The 16647-nt window shown below is 37.9% G+C and overlaps 1 protein-coding gene across 7 annotated transcripts in view; it reads left to right on the top strand.

Moving 5' to 3' along the window:
- The window catches only part of ERCC6L2 (ERCC excision repair 6 like 2), a 61970-nt gene that overhangs the window by 16824 nt on the left and 28499 nt on the right, over positions 1–16647 (top strand). For 2 of the 7 annotated variants that reach the window (XM_030511844.1, XM_030511843.1), the window contains exons 9-14: positions 720–839; positions 4103–4174; positions 5377–5522; positions 10598–10693; positions 12195–12294; positions 15659–15811. In XM_030511844.1, the coding sequence (XP_030367704.1) occupies positions 720–839; positions 4103–4174; positions 5377–5522; positions 10598–10693; positions 12195–12294; positions 15659–15811 (687 nt within the window). Of the gene's footprint in view, positions 1–719; positions 840–3408; positions 4028–4102; positions 4175–5376; positions 5523–9366; positions 9444–10597; positions 10694–12194; positions 12295–15658; positions 15842–16647 lie in introns of those variants that run through there. The other 5 variants (XM_030511845.1, XR_003995039.1, XM_030511846.1 and 2 more) reach the window with 5 other exon arrangements.

Here is a 16647-nt window from a genome sequence, read left to right as displayed (position 1 = left end):
TGTGTAGTTTTTGTTATAATAACATTTGAGAGTTTAAATAGCCACAGGAATAACAATATAGCAGTATTTTGAGACTTAATGTCTTACATTGTACAAAATTATTAACCTCTCAAATCTACTGAAGAAACTGATATTTTGTAGTATTTCTTACCTTTAGGATTAAAGTCCATCACATGTGCTGTTTTTTAGGCGAGTCACAAGACCTTTTCTGTTCTTCTGGAAAGGTAGACTTAAAGTGTGTAGTCACGTTCAAGATCTGAGCTATCCAAATTCCAGCAGTGGCTCTTGAATAGTTTAAATCCATTTCCTATATTGTTTTTTTGTCATATTGGTGGAACAGTATGTAATTCCCATATTGGCTTATGCCAGAGGGTCAAGAGAAATGCTGGTACACAACTTTTGGATAATGCAAACCTCAATCCATCAGAGTTCTTGGGACTGATAATTCTGGCCAGTCCTATTGCAGTCTCTCTCTAGAAATTTTGGATGTCTCTTACCATAGGAACTAGAATCCATGGTTTCAGATTAAGAGCCTTTCTGAATGAAGCAAACTGAAACACAGCGGATATGTTTTATCCAGCACTCTTGAAGAGAACTGAATAAAAATACTTGAGCAGATCACTTATTTCAGCTTGTTTAACTCCTTGTATGGCTTATTGGTTTCCCAATGTAACTCTGTAATTTTTAGTGCTTACTCAAACTTTCTGCTTTTTTTCCAGGAAGCACATATCAAACGGGTGTGCAGCCAAGTGTTTTCCAGTTTTCCAGATTTTGTGCAGTTAAGCAAAGATGCAGCTTTTGAAACAATTTCAGATCCAAAGTACAGTGGAAAAATGAAGGTAAACATGTTCTTCAGAGGAAAATTAAGTATTGATAATAGTAATAGGTCTGCTGGCGTAATATATGGTTATAAGAAAATGTGCACCTTATAATTGTTTTTTAATAATTCTGTTTATGAATGATATATGTTGCACTACCATGACAACAGGTAGCTCCTGTCATGGATCAGGGTGCCTCTGAGCAGACTGGTAGGAGTGATCTGTGATACTGAGATAATCTGAGATGTTAGCTTCACATATTCAGCAATGGGCACAGAAATTACCCTTACACTCAAGAGGTTGGGGTCATATTATGAGAGAGAGTACCACGAAACCATTTACGGAGTGGCAATCAGAAATATTTGAGAAATGAAGCAAAACAAAATCATCATGGGCTTACTGATTTCTGCACACCTTCAGTATTGTGGGTAGTTCCAGTCCCTTCTCTCAAAAAGCATCTGTTAGACCTTGAAAAGGTTCAGAGAAGGGTTCAGGGAAGGACCACAAAGGTGATCAGGACAGTGGGACAGAAACAGCCAAATATGATGGGGCTCTTCAGCCTGGAAACAATGTCCTAGGGTAGATTTGAGAGAGGCCTACACAATCACGAGTAGCATAGAACTGGTGAAGATGTGTGAGTGCTTATTGTGTCTTCTAACCCTTTGGGCATCAAATGAAGCTAACCATAGCCACATTAAAGATGAACTAAATAAATGTGTTAAGTCTAAACCTGTGAAACTCCTTACCTCAAAAATGGTGACTTTCTCTGGTTTCAGAGGGGAACAGGGTGAATAACTGGAAAAGACATCTAAAATAGCTAATTAAAAACAAAACCATACTATGTTTAGGAGTGTTCCTGGCCTGAGAGTGACTGAAGGTGAGAGGTTATGCAGGATTGAGTGTCCTGTATTTTTGCTGTCTACAAATCTTCATATTCACAGTTGCTAGTTGGGACCTTCAGGGAAGCAGTGGCAGGGCCATGTTTTTCTAGCAGCAGTAGTGGTTATCACTTTATTGATTTGTTATTACGTGAGCTACATCTTTCTTTTCTGTTACTACATACGTGTGAGAGGCCTGCATATTAGCTTGCTTATAAACACGTAATCATCTCATGAAAGGCAACTTTATTGTTAAATTAGCTACAGCAAATTATATAAAAAAAAAAACCCTGTAAAAATTAAGTCTGTGATCTTCAGTGGTGCTTATGAAGCTTTTCTTTTATTGGTTAAAAATTTTAATTTTCCTTGCTCTAGAAATTTGTCTCTTAAGGCTATTGCATCCTTCACTCCAGTACTGCCTTACAACATTTTGATTATATGTGTTTTGATGGAGTAGCGAACAACACAGGCAAGCAGAAATGCCTAAGTTAAGGCAGAGATCCCAACATCATGTGCCTATTGGGAGGAATCTGTTGCACACCATGGCTGTAGGTCTAAGTTGCTTCTGGGACAGAACAGGCTGCAGCAACTTCTCAGGGGTGCAGCTGGCTGTGGCTGTGTAGGTTAGGTGTAACCTTGGCTGGTAACAGTAAGGTTTTTCTCATGCTTGTGTGCAGTGGTCTTGAGCGGTAAGGAAGAAGGTTCTGCTATTGCAGTGCCAGAGTATGAGCATAATTGAGGTGGCAAGAGAGCAGAGGTTATGATCTTACTTATTTTTGCCTAGCATACTATCATTATTTCAGTAGGAATATGGATGTCTTTCAGAGCATCTTGCAAATTATAGTAGCTTCTGCCATTAAACATAACACTAACCCAGGCAGGTGTGGTTTTGAAGCCTAAAAACACTGTGGGCTAACTTGGACATCTGTATGCAAACAAGGTGTTCTTAAATGTGAGAGATAACGTTTCATCACAGACAACTCATGTGTAATAATGGAGAGATACGAATTTAAATCCATGTGGTCTCTTAAAAAGAGCACTCGACTTTTGTTTGAGTCCGATCAAGTGTGTCTTTTTCAGACTTAACAACTTTCAGGATTTGGTACACAAGTACAGAATTTATTTCTCTTTGGTGCAAAACCATTATTTTTCCTTGTTTGTCAGAACTGTTCTTCACTTCAGAATACCTGAAATCCCAGAGGGCATGACATTGATCCATTTTATTTAAACAAAATGGGTGGATTTGTTTGTGTGTTTTCTTATAGGAAATTCATTATTTGACCCGTACTTTAATAATAACAATACAGTAGCCAAATTCCTTCTACTTTCAAAGAATGCCACTGGTTTTATTCTACGTGGCTAAATTGAAATGCAAATGTAAGTCATTTAGCTCTTTTAAATTACCTGATACAGACTTTTCCCAATAAAATAAATACTGGTTTATATATTTTTGTACAATGAAACCAGACAAATTATCTCATTCGTACCTTGTTTTCACTTGTAACTGGCTGGCTAACACATACAAAAAGGCTTATAAGTGATATAATTAATACTTTATAGTCTAGATACTATCCAGAATTGTAAAATTAATACAAACATTCATCATTATTTGGTTGAGAAAGATTTGTTAGGCTTTTAGTGAAATCAGTGTTGATTAACAGTTATATGTTTATCACTGAATAAATACAATTTTTTAAATATTTATTGCCCAGTGGGAGAAGGCTGCAGGCCTGGTACAGAGAATTCCTCTTTCCCCTTTGTGTATTGCTTCTGCTCGGTACTCTGGAGCTGCCATTGCCAGATGTGGACATGCTTCTTTTGAGAATAACAGTATCACTGTTATACACAAGGCTTTGGATTATTTGCTTCCCTACCAGAACAGCGTTGTGTGTGGGCGGATTATTGGCATTTCAAGGTCCGTGCAGAGTCTGGGAAGCTGGATCCTACTGTAAACAGAGCAACAGGCAAGAGTGGGAGTGGGGAGGGGCGTACATCTCACTGATTATTTTAAGAAGACAAGTTCCAAGCAGTTCTGAGCTCAGATGTAGCACAGAAAGTTTAAGCAGGCCTTCATGTTTTCAGGGGACTCTGTGCATTTGTGAAGTGCAAGAATTCATAAGCTGAGCTAGCACATGAGAAAAGGAATGTTTTTTGCAGTCTATGCACTGACACAAATAGCTTCTGAATTTACCTGTTAGTGGTATGATTGCCTTTTTACAGCAGAAGTTCCAAGTACATCACTGAAAAAATGTACTTTTGGCACATTTATTGTGTTAGTAGTGTTTTCTGGTATGCCTCTGTTTGGCTTTGCAAACAATTAATTACCGTGTAGCCTGTTCAGAGGTTGAAAACACAAGTAAGTGTGTGTGAGATGACCTGTATGTAAAATCTCTGGTTCATTTACAGGTCCTTCAGCAGCTTTTAAATCACTTCCGAAGAAACAAGGATAAAGTTCTTCTTTTCTCCTTTTCCACAAAGGTGAGCTCCATATGATTTTTGTAGATTAACTGCAGCAGCAAGTTCTGAAGTGTAAAGCCCTGAGGTGACAGCTGTCAACTACATTCTCTTTCTCTCTGTGCTGTGGGTAATAATGATGAGGACAGTGCAACATGCTCCAGAAGCACATTGAAACATTATGTTCTCTCACAGTAAAAATGGTGATAGCAAAACAAATGAAAAACTCTGCTGCCTTCCTTAAGAGCTTTTTAAAATTGTTATATTACTTCAGATGTAGAAAGCTCATACTGAGTTCAGCTGGTATGTCTTGAGTTAGAGCAGTGTCACAGCAAAGTACAACTGAAGGATCCTACAACCTTTGTGTTACCACTTAAAGTAGTTAAATTTCTTCTTCTCTACTGGCTTTTGACCATCAGCAGCCATGAAACTTCAACCCTGAGACTTACTGCATCAGTTGGTTTGAACTTAAAGCTGTTTAACTAGAGCAAGAGGTGTATGCACATTTTACTTTTAAGGGACTTGCTCCTCGATTTTCTTGTTAAGGAGTAATGTGTTTCCTGAAACGGTGCAAGCTAAAATACTATTTTCTTAAATATGTGTGATGGTAGCACTAAAAAGTATTAAAAAATAATAGCATCAATGACAGTTCATAGTCTTCAATATTTAATACTCTTTTGCTTTAAGAAAGATTGCAAGTTTAATATTTGGATGCAGTAGCAAAATACTCATATGTCTTTAGGCCACGCTTCATGGTGTTCAAGACCAGACTGCCTGCTGGTTACTGCAGTTTCTTTCACTTCATCCCTCTGAACTCTGACTGTGCATACCCGTGTGCTTCTTTGCTGGCACTGGTGCTCATTTACTGTATTTCAAGCTATTGTAACTTGCTAAGAAGGTAGAAAACTGTTTAAGCTGCCTTCCAGTTTATTGAGTTGAACTGATTCAGCATTTCTTAGGGGTGGGACAGGAAGCCAGGGTTGGATGATTGAGTGAGACCACAGCAGACCAATATCGGTCACCTTGAGTGCTGTAGAATCACAGCTAAAGAGAGTCAAGGATATTGATATCAAAATTACAAAGATTTGCTCTCATTTTCAATTCTTGATCTATTGAAAATAGAACATCTCCTTTTGTTTTAGAAACATGTCCTCTGTAATTATGTTTAATTAAAAAGATAATAGTAAGCACTTAATCCTGGGTTTTTTTGGTTTTTTTCCACCCAGTTGCTGGATGTGCTGGAACAATACTGTATGGCGTCTGGGCTAGATTACCGAAGACTTGATGGAAATACGAAATCAGAAGATAGAATGAGAATTGTAAGAGAGTTCAACAGCATTCAAGAAATTAACATATGTCTTGTATCTACAATGTAAGAAAATTTAACTTGTAATTTGTTTCATTCTGTATTCCTAATGTTTAGTAAATAGATCACTCTGCATTTTGCTTGATGACTTTGTGAAGGATTACTTTTCTGAGAAAGGTAATTGTTCTCATCTGTTAGTAAACATAGACTCACTGCTGTGCTCAGAAGCTTCCTATAATATTTGGAGGCTTCCTCCCTTCCTCTGTTCTCTGCTTTATGAGAATTTCTAAGATCTGAAGCAAGTGAGTCTTCTGAATCCTAGTTTAAAATTGTTTTACATTTGTTTGTAGTCTCAATCAAATGTGGAATCTGGCCACAGCTTCCCTAAGACCTTCATCAGTTCTTGTTCATTGTCTCTGAAGACTGTAGGGACTTAACTGTATCCATAGCATTAGGAAGGACTCTCTAGTTCGTGCTTCTGCCCGTCTAGTTTAGACGCATAATCGTAACCTTTTCAGTTCTCATCCGTTAATTTACATGGAACTGAAAATGAAGGTCAGGTAAAAAGAGGACTTTCTCCTCTTCGTTATGAGAGCTTGTGAATACAGAGACTGGTGAGGTTTCTGTACCTGCTGATGATACTTGAGATGCGACTTGATTCTATTGGTTTTAGTGTTTCTCATCTTACTGAGTAAATGGAAGGAACAATGATGGAATTGCAGTCAATATAACCAGTGTTTACCAAGCAAAACATAAGGGGTGATACTTTGTGTAGTTTATCACAGATAACACGAGGTGATCTTTTTTCTTGCTTAATACACAGTAATGGAAGCAGCTTTAATATTTCCTTTGGGAATTTAATAATCATTTGGAAATCAGAAAGTGATTTATCCTAGTTCTACAAGAGATCGATTTTCCCTCTCACTCAGATTTCAGGCAACAGGACTTTACAGTATTGTCTTGGTTTCAGCTGTAACAGTTATTTTTTTCTCCCTCCAGTAGAAGCTGGCACAGTGCTGTGTTTTGACTTCAGTCTGAGAATAATGCTGATAACACATGGATGTTTTAGTTGTTGCTCAGTAGCTCTTACCCTGGTCAAGCTCTTTTCAGTCTCTCATGCTCTGCCAATAAGGAGGGGCACAAGTAGTATCCCACGAGGGAGCAGAGACAGGACACCTGACCTGAACTAGCCAAAGGGGTATTCCATATACACAGCATGTCATGCCCAGCATATAAACCGGGGGGAGTCACCCAGAAGGCCCAGATTGCTGCTCGGGTCGGGCTGAGTATCGGTCGGCAGGTGGTGAGCTGTTGTATTCTCTCACCTTGTTATTTTCCTTATCATTATTATTAGTAGTAGGAGTAGTAGTCGTAGCAGTAGTAGTAGTTTTGTATTATACTTTAGTTTCTGGACTGTTCTTATCTTAACCCACGGGGTTTACATTCTTTTGATTCTCCTCCCCATCCTGCTCGGGGGAGCGGGAGGTGAGCAAGCGGCTGTGTGGTGCTGAGTTACCGGCTGGGCTTAAACCACAACAAATATATTTATTTCTCAACACATAGTAAATTAGCAGAATTGAGTCATGCAGTTATGTCTGGTTTTGGCCAACTGTTCCGTGTCGTCAACCTGTACGTGTTCCAAAAGTCCCATTGCTTGGAGAACCAAATGTCGATTTTTGCTGAAAATACTCGCACAGCCTTTTGGCTGCAAAAATGCATTCTGCAAAGGATGAATTCCCTGCGCAGCGATCTTGAGTTTGCCATTATATTCCACTGGCATAGCTAACATCCAACTTTAAAACAGGAACCAGCAATTTATAAGTTAGCCATTGATGGAGCAGACAGTGGCGGTGACTTCACTGGTAAATTTACAATGTTCCTAGTTTATATTCCTTTTTTTTTTTTTTTTTTTTTTAATACGTGCAAAGTACTGTTTCTGCCTGGAATTGGCTATGTACAGCCCATAGACATTTGGGAAACCTGCTTTTAATTGGTTGGTGAGTTTTCTGAGAAATGGAGCCTTAAGTAAAAAAAATGCCAAACAAACAAAAAATACCACCTGTCTATATAGCAAGACCTCAAGTCTAGCAGCTAAGGTTAGTATCAAACATAGTCATAGGTATCTGTAATATCTTTATTGATAGCTATGACTAATGAAGCTGTATGGATAAATATATTTTATGGGTGTTGAGAGAAAACATGATTGATTTCTTCAGAGCTTGTCAATTCTATCAAACCGTTAAGTATAGATCATTAATTGAGAGCAGCCCTGAGGAGAAGGACTTGAGAGTGTTGACTGATGAGAAGCTCAACATGAGCTTCTCAAGTGTGCACTTGCAGCCCAGAAAGCCAACCGTATACTGGGCTCATCAAAAGGAGCGTGATCAGCAGGTTGAGGGAGGTGATTCTCCCTCTCTACTCTGCTCTCATGGGACCCCGCTCGGAGTACTGCATTCAGCTCTGGGGCCCCTAAAACAAAAAGGATGTGGACCTGTTGGGGCGAGTCCAAAGGAGGCCACAAAGATGATCAGAGGGACTGGAGTACCTCTCCTATTGAGACAGGCTGAGAGAGTTGGGCTTTTTCAGCCTGGAGAAGAGAAGCCTAAGGGAGACATTAGAGCGGCCTGCTAATACCTATAAGGGGTCTACAAGAAATCTGAAGAGGGATGTTTTACAAGGGCATGTAGCGATAGGACAGGAGGAATGGCATTAAACTGACAGAGGGTAGATTTAGATTAGATAGTAGGGAGAAGTTCTTTACTGTGAGGGTGGTGAGACACTGGCACAGGTTGCTCAGAGAAGCTGTGGCTGCGCCATCCCTGGCAGTGTTCAAGGCCAGGTCGGATGGGGCTTTGAGTGGAAGTTGTCCTTGCCTGTGGCAGGGAGGTTGGAACTGGATGATCTTTAAGGTCCCTTCCAATCCCATCCATTCTATGATTAAAGGCAGGCCCTTGATAAAAGTTACAAAGTGTTTGACTGGGTTTTCCATGCTAGTCTTTCTCTGGATTAAGTCTTTCAGAATAATCATAAATGAAAATCTATTTCTGCTTCTCAGTTTTCCTTATTATGTGGAGTAGTGCTTAAAAGATGAAGAGATGATGGCTACAGAAATTTGTAGACAGTTTTTATCATGAAAGGTTACAGTATGCACTTTCTTTCTACCTGGAGCATTCTCAAATTACTGTCCATTACCTTTTACAGGGCTTCATTTAACTTTAATTCTTTGCAACTGTCACAAATAATTTTTAATGTGCATGTAATCACATCCAAACTTCTCTCAGCCACAAGATCTCACTGAAACAGAGAACTTGTAAACTATAAAAACCTACCTTGGTAAATAGAATTATGTAGTCAAAGCTGTTGTGGAAACTTTCCTAATGTCATGTTGTTTTGTAACTTGTGAACATTGAGGTATTAAACTGTCAGTGATGAGTTATAAAACCAAGCCATTTAATTATCACAGTGTGCAGTTTTAAGTAAGATGATCTTTTGAAAACTGTTGTTTGTAACAGAGCTGTTATGAGACCTTTCATACAGGGCCCTTCATTTGAGTCATACTACAGTAATTTGCATGGACCATCTTGCAATAATGACTAACAGCTAGTTAAAATGGAAGGTATTACTTAGTGTGCACTAACTATTACTGCATTCATTGTCTCCATGAAGGATATAGCAGCCATTCTTTTTCCATTTTAGAGTATCTGAATGTTTGTGGCATACCTAAAAACAATGAAAGGCAAAATCTTTAAAAAGCTGAGTAGCCTGTTTAGTTAATTTTTATAGGCAGTCTGTTTTACTTGTGCTAAGGCTTTGCACTGAGGTGTAATTCATATTTCGGTTTCAAATATTGCAGTTTTTTATGAAAAAGCATTGGAGAAACATGTTGACTTATGTTTCACTCTGACTGCAGGGCTGGTTTGGTAAGATGAGAGGCTGAATTCTATCTTCACTAAAAAGAAATACACCAAAATTCCAACATACAGTAAGGTATTCTGAAAAATACAAAGATTTTTATTAAGCATTTAAAACTTTTGAGAATGCTTATCCTCCAGAAACCTTCATTAATATTGGCAGGTTCCCACATCCTCTCTCTTTCCAGAGTTGACTAACCCAACACCACACCACACATGGAAGGAAGAGACCACAACTGTATTTACATTGACAGGGATTCCATGAAGACCAAAAGCTGGTGGGGCTCCATAAGCTCTTAGTTTCTGTCTCCATTCATTCTTATACCTGAAAACTTTAACTTTCCCTGTGCAAAATATAAAGTAATCTTCCAAAATTAGGTGCGTGATAAATTAAATGGAATTGACATTTTCAATTTTGCAGTACCTCATTAAGGAAAAAACCACACTTGAAATTAGTGCTGCCTGTGTCAATGTGAAGAATTGTTTCAATAGTTAAATTAATAATAGTATTTAGCCTATGCTTGTTTAGGATCTTGTTTCTTTTTGTAGGAATGCTGGTTGAGCCAGTTGAAAAGAATTCTTATTATTTGCCTGATTTGCTGCTGGATGAAAAGTGGTGTTTTCCTCACTTTTATTCCTACAAAATAAAACATTCAGCTATGCACATGCCAAGCTCCAAGTAACTGACAGTTGTTAATTCTTAAAGATACGACATACCCTAAACTGTGACCATTTTAGTAGAAGCTGCATAGCATTACTGCAAAATTATGTACTGGCATTAGAGGAAGTGAAATTTAATGCAGACTCTTTATTTAAGCTGTAGTTTTCCTGCTTCTACAATGTTAACTGGCATGAAAGTGGTTATGAATTTCAGTATAATCATTGGGGGAGTTGACCTGTGTAGGGCTTAGTGAGTATGAAGTAGCAATCAGGGCTTCTACTATAGTAAAGTGATAGCAGTTGATTATGACAGCTAGTCATATAGTTTGTAACCTTCTTACTTAAGTGAGAAGACTGCGCTTTACAGCAATGGTTATTTGAGGACTTGGTGGTTATTAACACAATAGTAACACAAAGCTATACCCCACTATTTTCAGTATCTCTATTGTGGTCTTTTTTATGCAGGGGAAAGGCATGTCAATGTGGATTTAATACACTGCGGGAGGAGGAGGGGGAGTTCTGTTTTTCTTACAGTCAAATAGTCCTATTTTTTCTTTTTTATATTTTTAGGGCTGGTGGACTAGGTCTTAATTTTGTTGGTGCCAATGTTGTTATATTGTTTGATCCTACATGGAACCCAGCAAATGATCTTCAAGCTATTGACAGGTATGTTCTCAAAATACAGAACTCAGTCCATGTTGTATTCTTCTTTTGCTTTGATTCTTTAATCTGATTGTCCAACTAGAATTTTCCTCAGGGAAGAAATTTTTAATATAGTTTTGCTTGTCCACAAGACAGTAAGAAATGTCCAGCTAAATTATTAAAATTAAAACCCTGAATTTTATTTCTTATTTTCCATTTTATTTTTGTGGCACTGTTACGTAGGGTCATAAAAAAACCCAAACAAACAAAAAACCCCGAAACAAACCAACACACACCACCACCACCACCCCCCTCTCCCCCCCCAAAAAAAAAACCCAAACCAAAAACCAACAAAACCAAAAACCAAAACCCAAGCAAACAACAACCATAGTTCCTGTAACTTTTCATGATCTCTAGAACGTGTGTGTCTGTGTAGCTGGATGGCATTTCTCCTGTGTTTTTCAAGACAAAATGCATTGTCGTTGACCCTAGTTCAAGTGATGTTTTGAATTCCAGAATCCTTAGAGAAAAAATTTATGTTCTTTTCCGCTTCACCCTTGTGGAGATTCGTGTCTCTTCAGCACTCACTTCCATCTCTGATACTATGCCATTGGAGTATTTCCAGGAATCTGGATTTTTCTTTCAGGGCTTTTTGAGTGTAGGATGTTTCCCTAGAAATTCAGGACAGACTTCTGAATAGCTGAAGTGAAAAAATACTAGAAGCCTTATAAATTCAATAGATACATGTATATTTTCATGAGCAGAAATAAACTTGTTTCTGTTGTCCCATCCAGTTATGTAATTCCATCTTAAGAGTCTTTCTGACTTCTAAGAGAAATATCTGTTTCAGCAATGTATATTGTTGAAAGGGTCTGCCTTTAAAGAACGTTTGTAAGATCACATTTCTATAAATTGGATCAGCCTCTCTTGAATTTTTGGAATATAATCTATTAGAAGTCTCAGAATTTACCATTCAGATAGAACACTGCCTGTTTATTAGCTGTTTTATGATGTTGTGACTTGGAAAGTAATATATAAAGTTAAGAAAGAACAGACTGCCCCGAGCAATCTTGTGATCTAACTCCTGTATAATGCAAATAGGAAAATACCTTATGCAAGAGCAGATGGAGACGTGGGATGGGGTGGTGAAATAACACAAGAGAGAAAACATATTGGAAGATGTGTTTTCAAGAGAGGTGGGAGACAGGCCTTGTGGTACAAACTGGGGAGAGAGATTTTTCAACTGGAAAGGCCTTGGAAGAAAAACTGAAAACTAAGGGTAAAGAGAAGGGGAATTAAATACTGAGGAAAATTTGGGAAAGTAAAAAACCCAACAAAAAAAAAAAAGAACCCAAATAAACCCAACAAATATGAACTAGCAAAAAACACAACCAACTCATAAATGATTTAGAGTACTAGTGTTTTATTGGAATGCTTTTATTTACTTATTTATTTTACTGCTTCTAAGACTGCCTTCTTTTTTCAACTGAGAAGAATGCTTTTTAATATGCCATTGTCCTTGCAGAGCTTATAGGATTGGCCAATACAAACCTGTTAAAGTGTTTAGACTGATATCCTTGGGAACTGTGGAGGAGATGATGTACTTGCGGCAAGTTTATAAACAGGTAAAGTTCAGAAACTATTTAAATTGGGATCTCTTTTAAGCATTTTCAGTGACTGAAAGCAAAGTTAGCCTATAGCAAAATTGTAGTTTATCTTGGTTTTATGATATATGCTGTTAACTTATGCAGAGCTATAATATTTAGTAATTGTTAAAGAATAAAACAATTATATTTGTATTTGAGTTTTTCTGTAACTTTGGACAGCTTAATTATACAATATACATTTAACAGATTGTACAGAAAATTTTAAGACTTGTAAAATATATCTTTGAGAGTTGTAGTTAGTATCTGCAGCAGTCTGATGTAGACAGCTTTTTCTCACGAAGGGTTGGAGAAAGTCAAGCAAAAATCTTGCTGGTGGTATGGAAGAAAAGCAAGAAGGCATTGCTACTCTCCTGCATGTAAAAACTTGCTTGTAAAAGAAGGGGAAACCAGCTTGTAGTTCTGCTATTATGAAGAGAAGAAGTGATGTTGCTTGCCAGAATACTGAATCTGGAACACTTGCTCTTTCTAAATTTTGCTAGTTGCATTGATAAGTTTAAACACCTAAGACTGGGAAAACCAAAAGTTTGAGGAACACAGAATCTAGCAACTATTTCCTGATGAGATCAGAATAATAGCTTGGTTAATAGCTTGTCTTCAAACTGGCGACCTGTCACTAGTTGGCTCCCACAGGGATTGATGTTGGGCCCAAGACTGCTTAGTACCTTCATAAGCGATCTGGAAGGTGGGATCAAGCTTACCCTGATTAACTTTGCTGATGATACCAAACTGAGTCAGGAAATGGACACTATGGAAGGGGAAGCCACTCTGCAGGAGGACCTGGATAGGCTGGAAGAGTGGGCAAACAAGAACCGTATGAAGTTCAACAAGGAAAAGTGGAAGGTCTTGCACCTGGCAAAACAATCCAAGAGTGCAGCACAGGCTGGGATCTACCTGGCTGGGGAGCAGCTCTGTGGAAAGAGACTGAGGGTCCTGCTGGACAACAAGCTCAATATGAGTGAACAGTGTGCAGCTGCAGCAAAGAAAGCCAACAAGATGCTGGGTTACATCAATGAGGACATCACCCGTAGAGATAAAGAAGTCATATCCCACTATACTTGGCTTTTTTTAGGCCACACCTGGAATACTGTGTTCAGTTTTGGTCCCTGCCATACAAAAATGATGTGGACAGGCTGGAATGGGTCCAGAGAAGTGCCACGAGAATTGTCAGAGGACAGGGAAGCCTGCTGTGTGAGGAAAGGCTGAGAAAGCTGGGTTTGTTCAGCCCTGAGAAGAGAAGGCTCAGGGGAAACTTTTATCACCATGTTCCAGTATTTAAAGGGTGGCTACAAAGAGAATGGAGACTCCCTTTTTACAAGAAGTTGTGGAAAAGACAAGGGGTAATGGGTACCTATTACTCCCAGAGAGATTCTAATTGGACACAAGGGGAGAATTTTTCGCAGCAAGAACTTTTTCGCAGCAAGAATCCATTTGAGTAATCTCCCCAGGAAAGCAGTGGATTCCCCAACATTGGACGCATTTAAGATATGGCCGGACAGGGTGCTGGGACATCCTGCTAGACCATGCTTTTGCCAAGGTGATCCTTGAAGTCCCTCCCAACCGGGTATTCTATGATTGTACAATAATAATTTGGTTTTCAAACACATCAGGAGCAGGAATTGCGCTGCTTTATGGGCTCCTTTAGCAAGGTCTAAAGGAGCGTTCATCGCCAGAAAAACTAGTTGATTTATTCTTTATATCCACATTCATGGAAAAGCTTAGAGAGCATCCTGTTTCAAAGTTTTTGTCATGCAGAACACTTAAAAGTATTAATTTCAACAGCAAATATCAGTAGGCGAGATCTCAGGCTAACAAAATGAGCAATAGCAATTTACCACCAGCTGTATTCACTAAAATCCTGGAGGAGGAGAGTCATGCTTCACAGAGGTCTTTGCAGTTGGTAATCTTGTAGATAAAAAAGACCTGGATATTGTCTGTTTGGTTTTTCCAAAAGGCATCTATAAAACTTCTTGAAAGGCTCATGTGGTTGGTTTGTTTTCGTGGTGGCTTTTTTTTTCCCCCAAGTTGACTCGTGTTTTTCAAGTTGAATAGGAAGCAATAAACAGAATAAATCTAGAATTCTAATTTTTTTTAGTCTACACTTGAATTGCATTCCCTGCTATTGACATGAGCACAGTTAGGAAATTTTCAGTAAGTTTTGAAGCGAATGCTTTTTTCTGCTATTGAAAGTTCAGAAACCAAGAGGACCTGTGGACGCGTAGCTTTTGGTGAACTATGCAAGTGCGCTCTCGGAGAGCTAAATGTTGTCATCTGTGCTTTTCAGGAAATGGATTTATGTGAAAATGCTTTATCGTGTTTGTAGTGTATTCTTACCAAGGGATCTATTTGACTTTAAAATTGCTAAATTCTTTTTTTATTAGTGGTGTTTGATTATCTGACGTAGTCCTTTGTGATTGAATAATCTGATGTAAATAAAATTGAAATCTAACATAAGAGAAACCCAGATAAGTTATATATGTATCTTAAAGTATACTTTTGTAAATAAAATTAGTAATTCAAGAAAGATGTAAACTGTGCTTAGCTAAAGTTAAACTAGAATTCGACTGTACAGTTACTGGCCTGTATAATTCCAGAGATGTGCTGTCCAGGAAAATGCCTGTTGAGTGCTAGAACTAGGAGTAGAATTGAAGAACTACCAACTGCTTAGAGACTGTTACAAAAAATAGTACAGGTCTTGTATCCATAAAACCATGGTTTTGATGTTATTCCATTTAAAGTCAAATAGACCAATTATGTAAGTATGGAAAATTTACAGTCATTGAAATGCAGCTAAACCTGCCTGACTGCAAAAATGTTTTGATTCTGCTTGACAAACCATTTACTTGTTTTTCCTTTTTACCTAGAAGATTTTTAAGCCACTTCTCTTCAGTCTACTTAGAATGCATGATAATTAAAATATTCAGAGATCACAGAGTAATCTTGTGGCCTTATTTAGGCCTTACCAAGTAAGCATACAATGCAAAGGACTATGGAAAAATTAGCAAGAATTTAGTACTGAGGAAAAATGAGCAGTCAAGATACAGAGAAGTGGCAGTAGTGTGTACAGTAGATGTCTGATATTACACAACAATGAAGTAAAAGACTTGAAATATTTTTATTTTTTTAATTCAGCAAAACCAAGCAGGTTCATATTATAACACAATCTATTATACCGACATCTGCCAGGAAAATTAAAACAAAATATCCTCCCTTAGGAATTTTTTCCTGCTCCAACTAAAGCTGTGTATATAATGTGGATGCCAGGAAATTCTGATGAGTGGTTGGAGCAAACACTTCTGAAATCTCTTGTGTTGTTCTGTTTTAGCAACTTCACTGTGCGGTGGTTGGAAGTGAAAATGCCAAGCGGTATTTTGAGGCAGTGCAAGGATCAAAGGAACATCAAGGAGAGCTTTTTGGGATCCATAACCTTTTCAAACTCAGGACTCATGGGTCCTGTCTTACCAAAGACATCCTGGAGGTGTGAAGTCTTACCCTTTTACTTTTGGATATTAGTTTTACGTTTTTCCTTTCCTCATGAGATGTTTTGTTATAATTTTGAATAGAAACACTTTATAAAGCTGAATGGTGGAATTTAAACAGTACCTGTCTAGGAGTGCCTTAAGTGAAACAGGCATGCTAATTTCTGACTCTGATGTAGACCAGCTAAATTTCCTTAAATCAAACAAAAAAACTGGGAAAAGTTCTGATTATAATTCTCAAAAGTTTGCCAATATATTTCTTTTCCTAATAAAAATGCCATAACTTATTGTTGTGATACTTCCATATATTGTCAACACTGTGTACAGGTGCCTTTTATTCATCAGTAGTAGATCAGTGACCTTTTAAGCCAGAATTCTGATTATAGGAATACTTTTTTATGATCACAGTAACCTTTATATGGTACATTTTGAGGTGTCAAAAACTGTCTAATAACATGTATTTTAGAATGCTGTATTTAAAAATGCTACAGGGTGGGAGCAAATAACTGAGGCTTCATGCTTTAATTTCTTAGTTACTCTAAAAAAAGTCTTTTTGGTCCAATTCCACACTGTATAGTGCAAACTGATTTTAAGTATATGCAGTATCCAGTATGTTTGCTGCAGCAAACTTGCATCTTGGAGTTTATTGCAGCTTTATTCTAGGTTTCTTTCCCTCTGTTGTGTTATTTTGCCTTTGCTAGGAGGAGGCTTGGGAGTGTAATACAGTAATGCAAAGGTAGCATAGCCAAAAGAGTAACTTTGGGGTTATTAAGCTCAAAAGTTCTCTAAATTAAATTAAAACATGGCATGTAATATAAGCATTGAAGTAGGCATT

Source organism: Strigops habroptila, chromosome Z (assembly GCF_004027225.2).
Source record: "Strigops habroptila isolate Jane chromosome Z, bStrHab1.2.pri, whole genome shotgun sequence".
Classification (NCBI taxonomy): Eukaryota; Metazoa; Chordata; class Aves; order Psittaciformes; family Psittacidae; genus Strigops; species Strigops habroptila.
The sequence above is the reverse complement of the archived record's forward strand: the minus strand, read 5'-3'. Positions and strand labels throughout refer to the sequence as shown.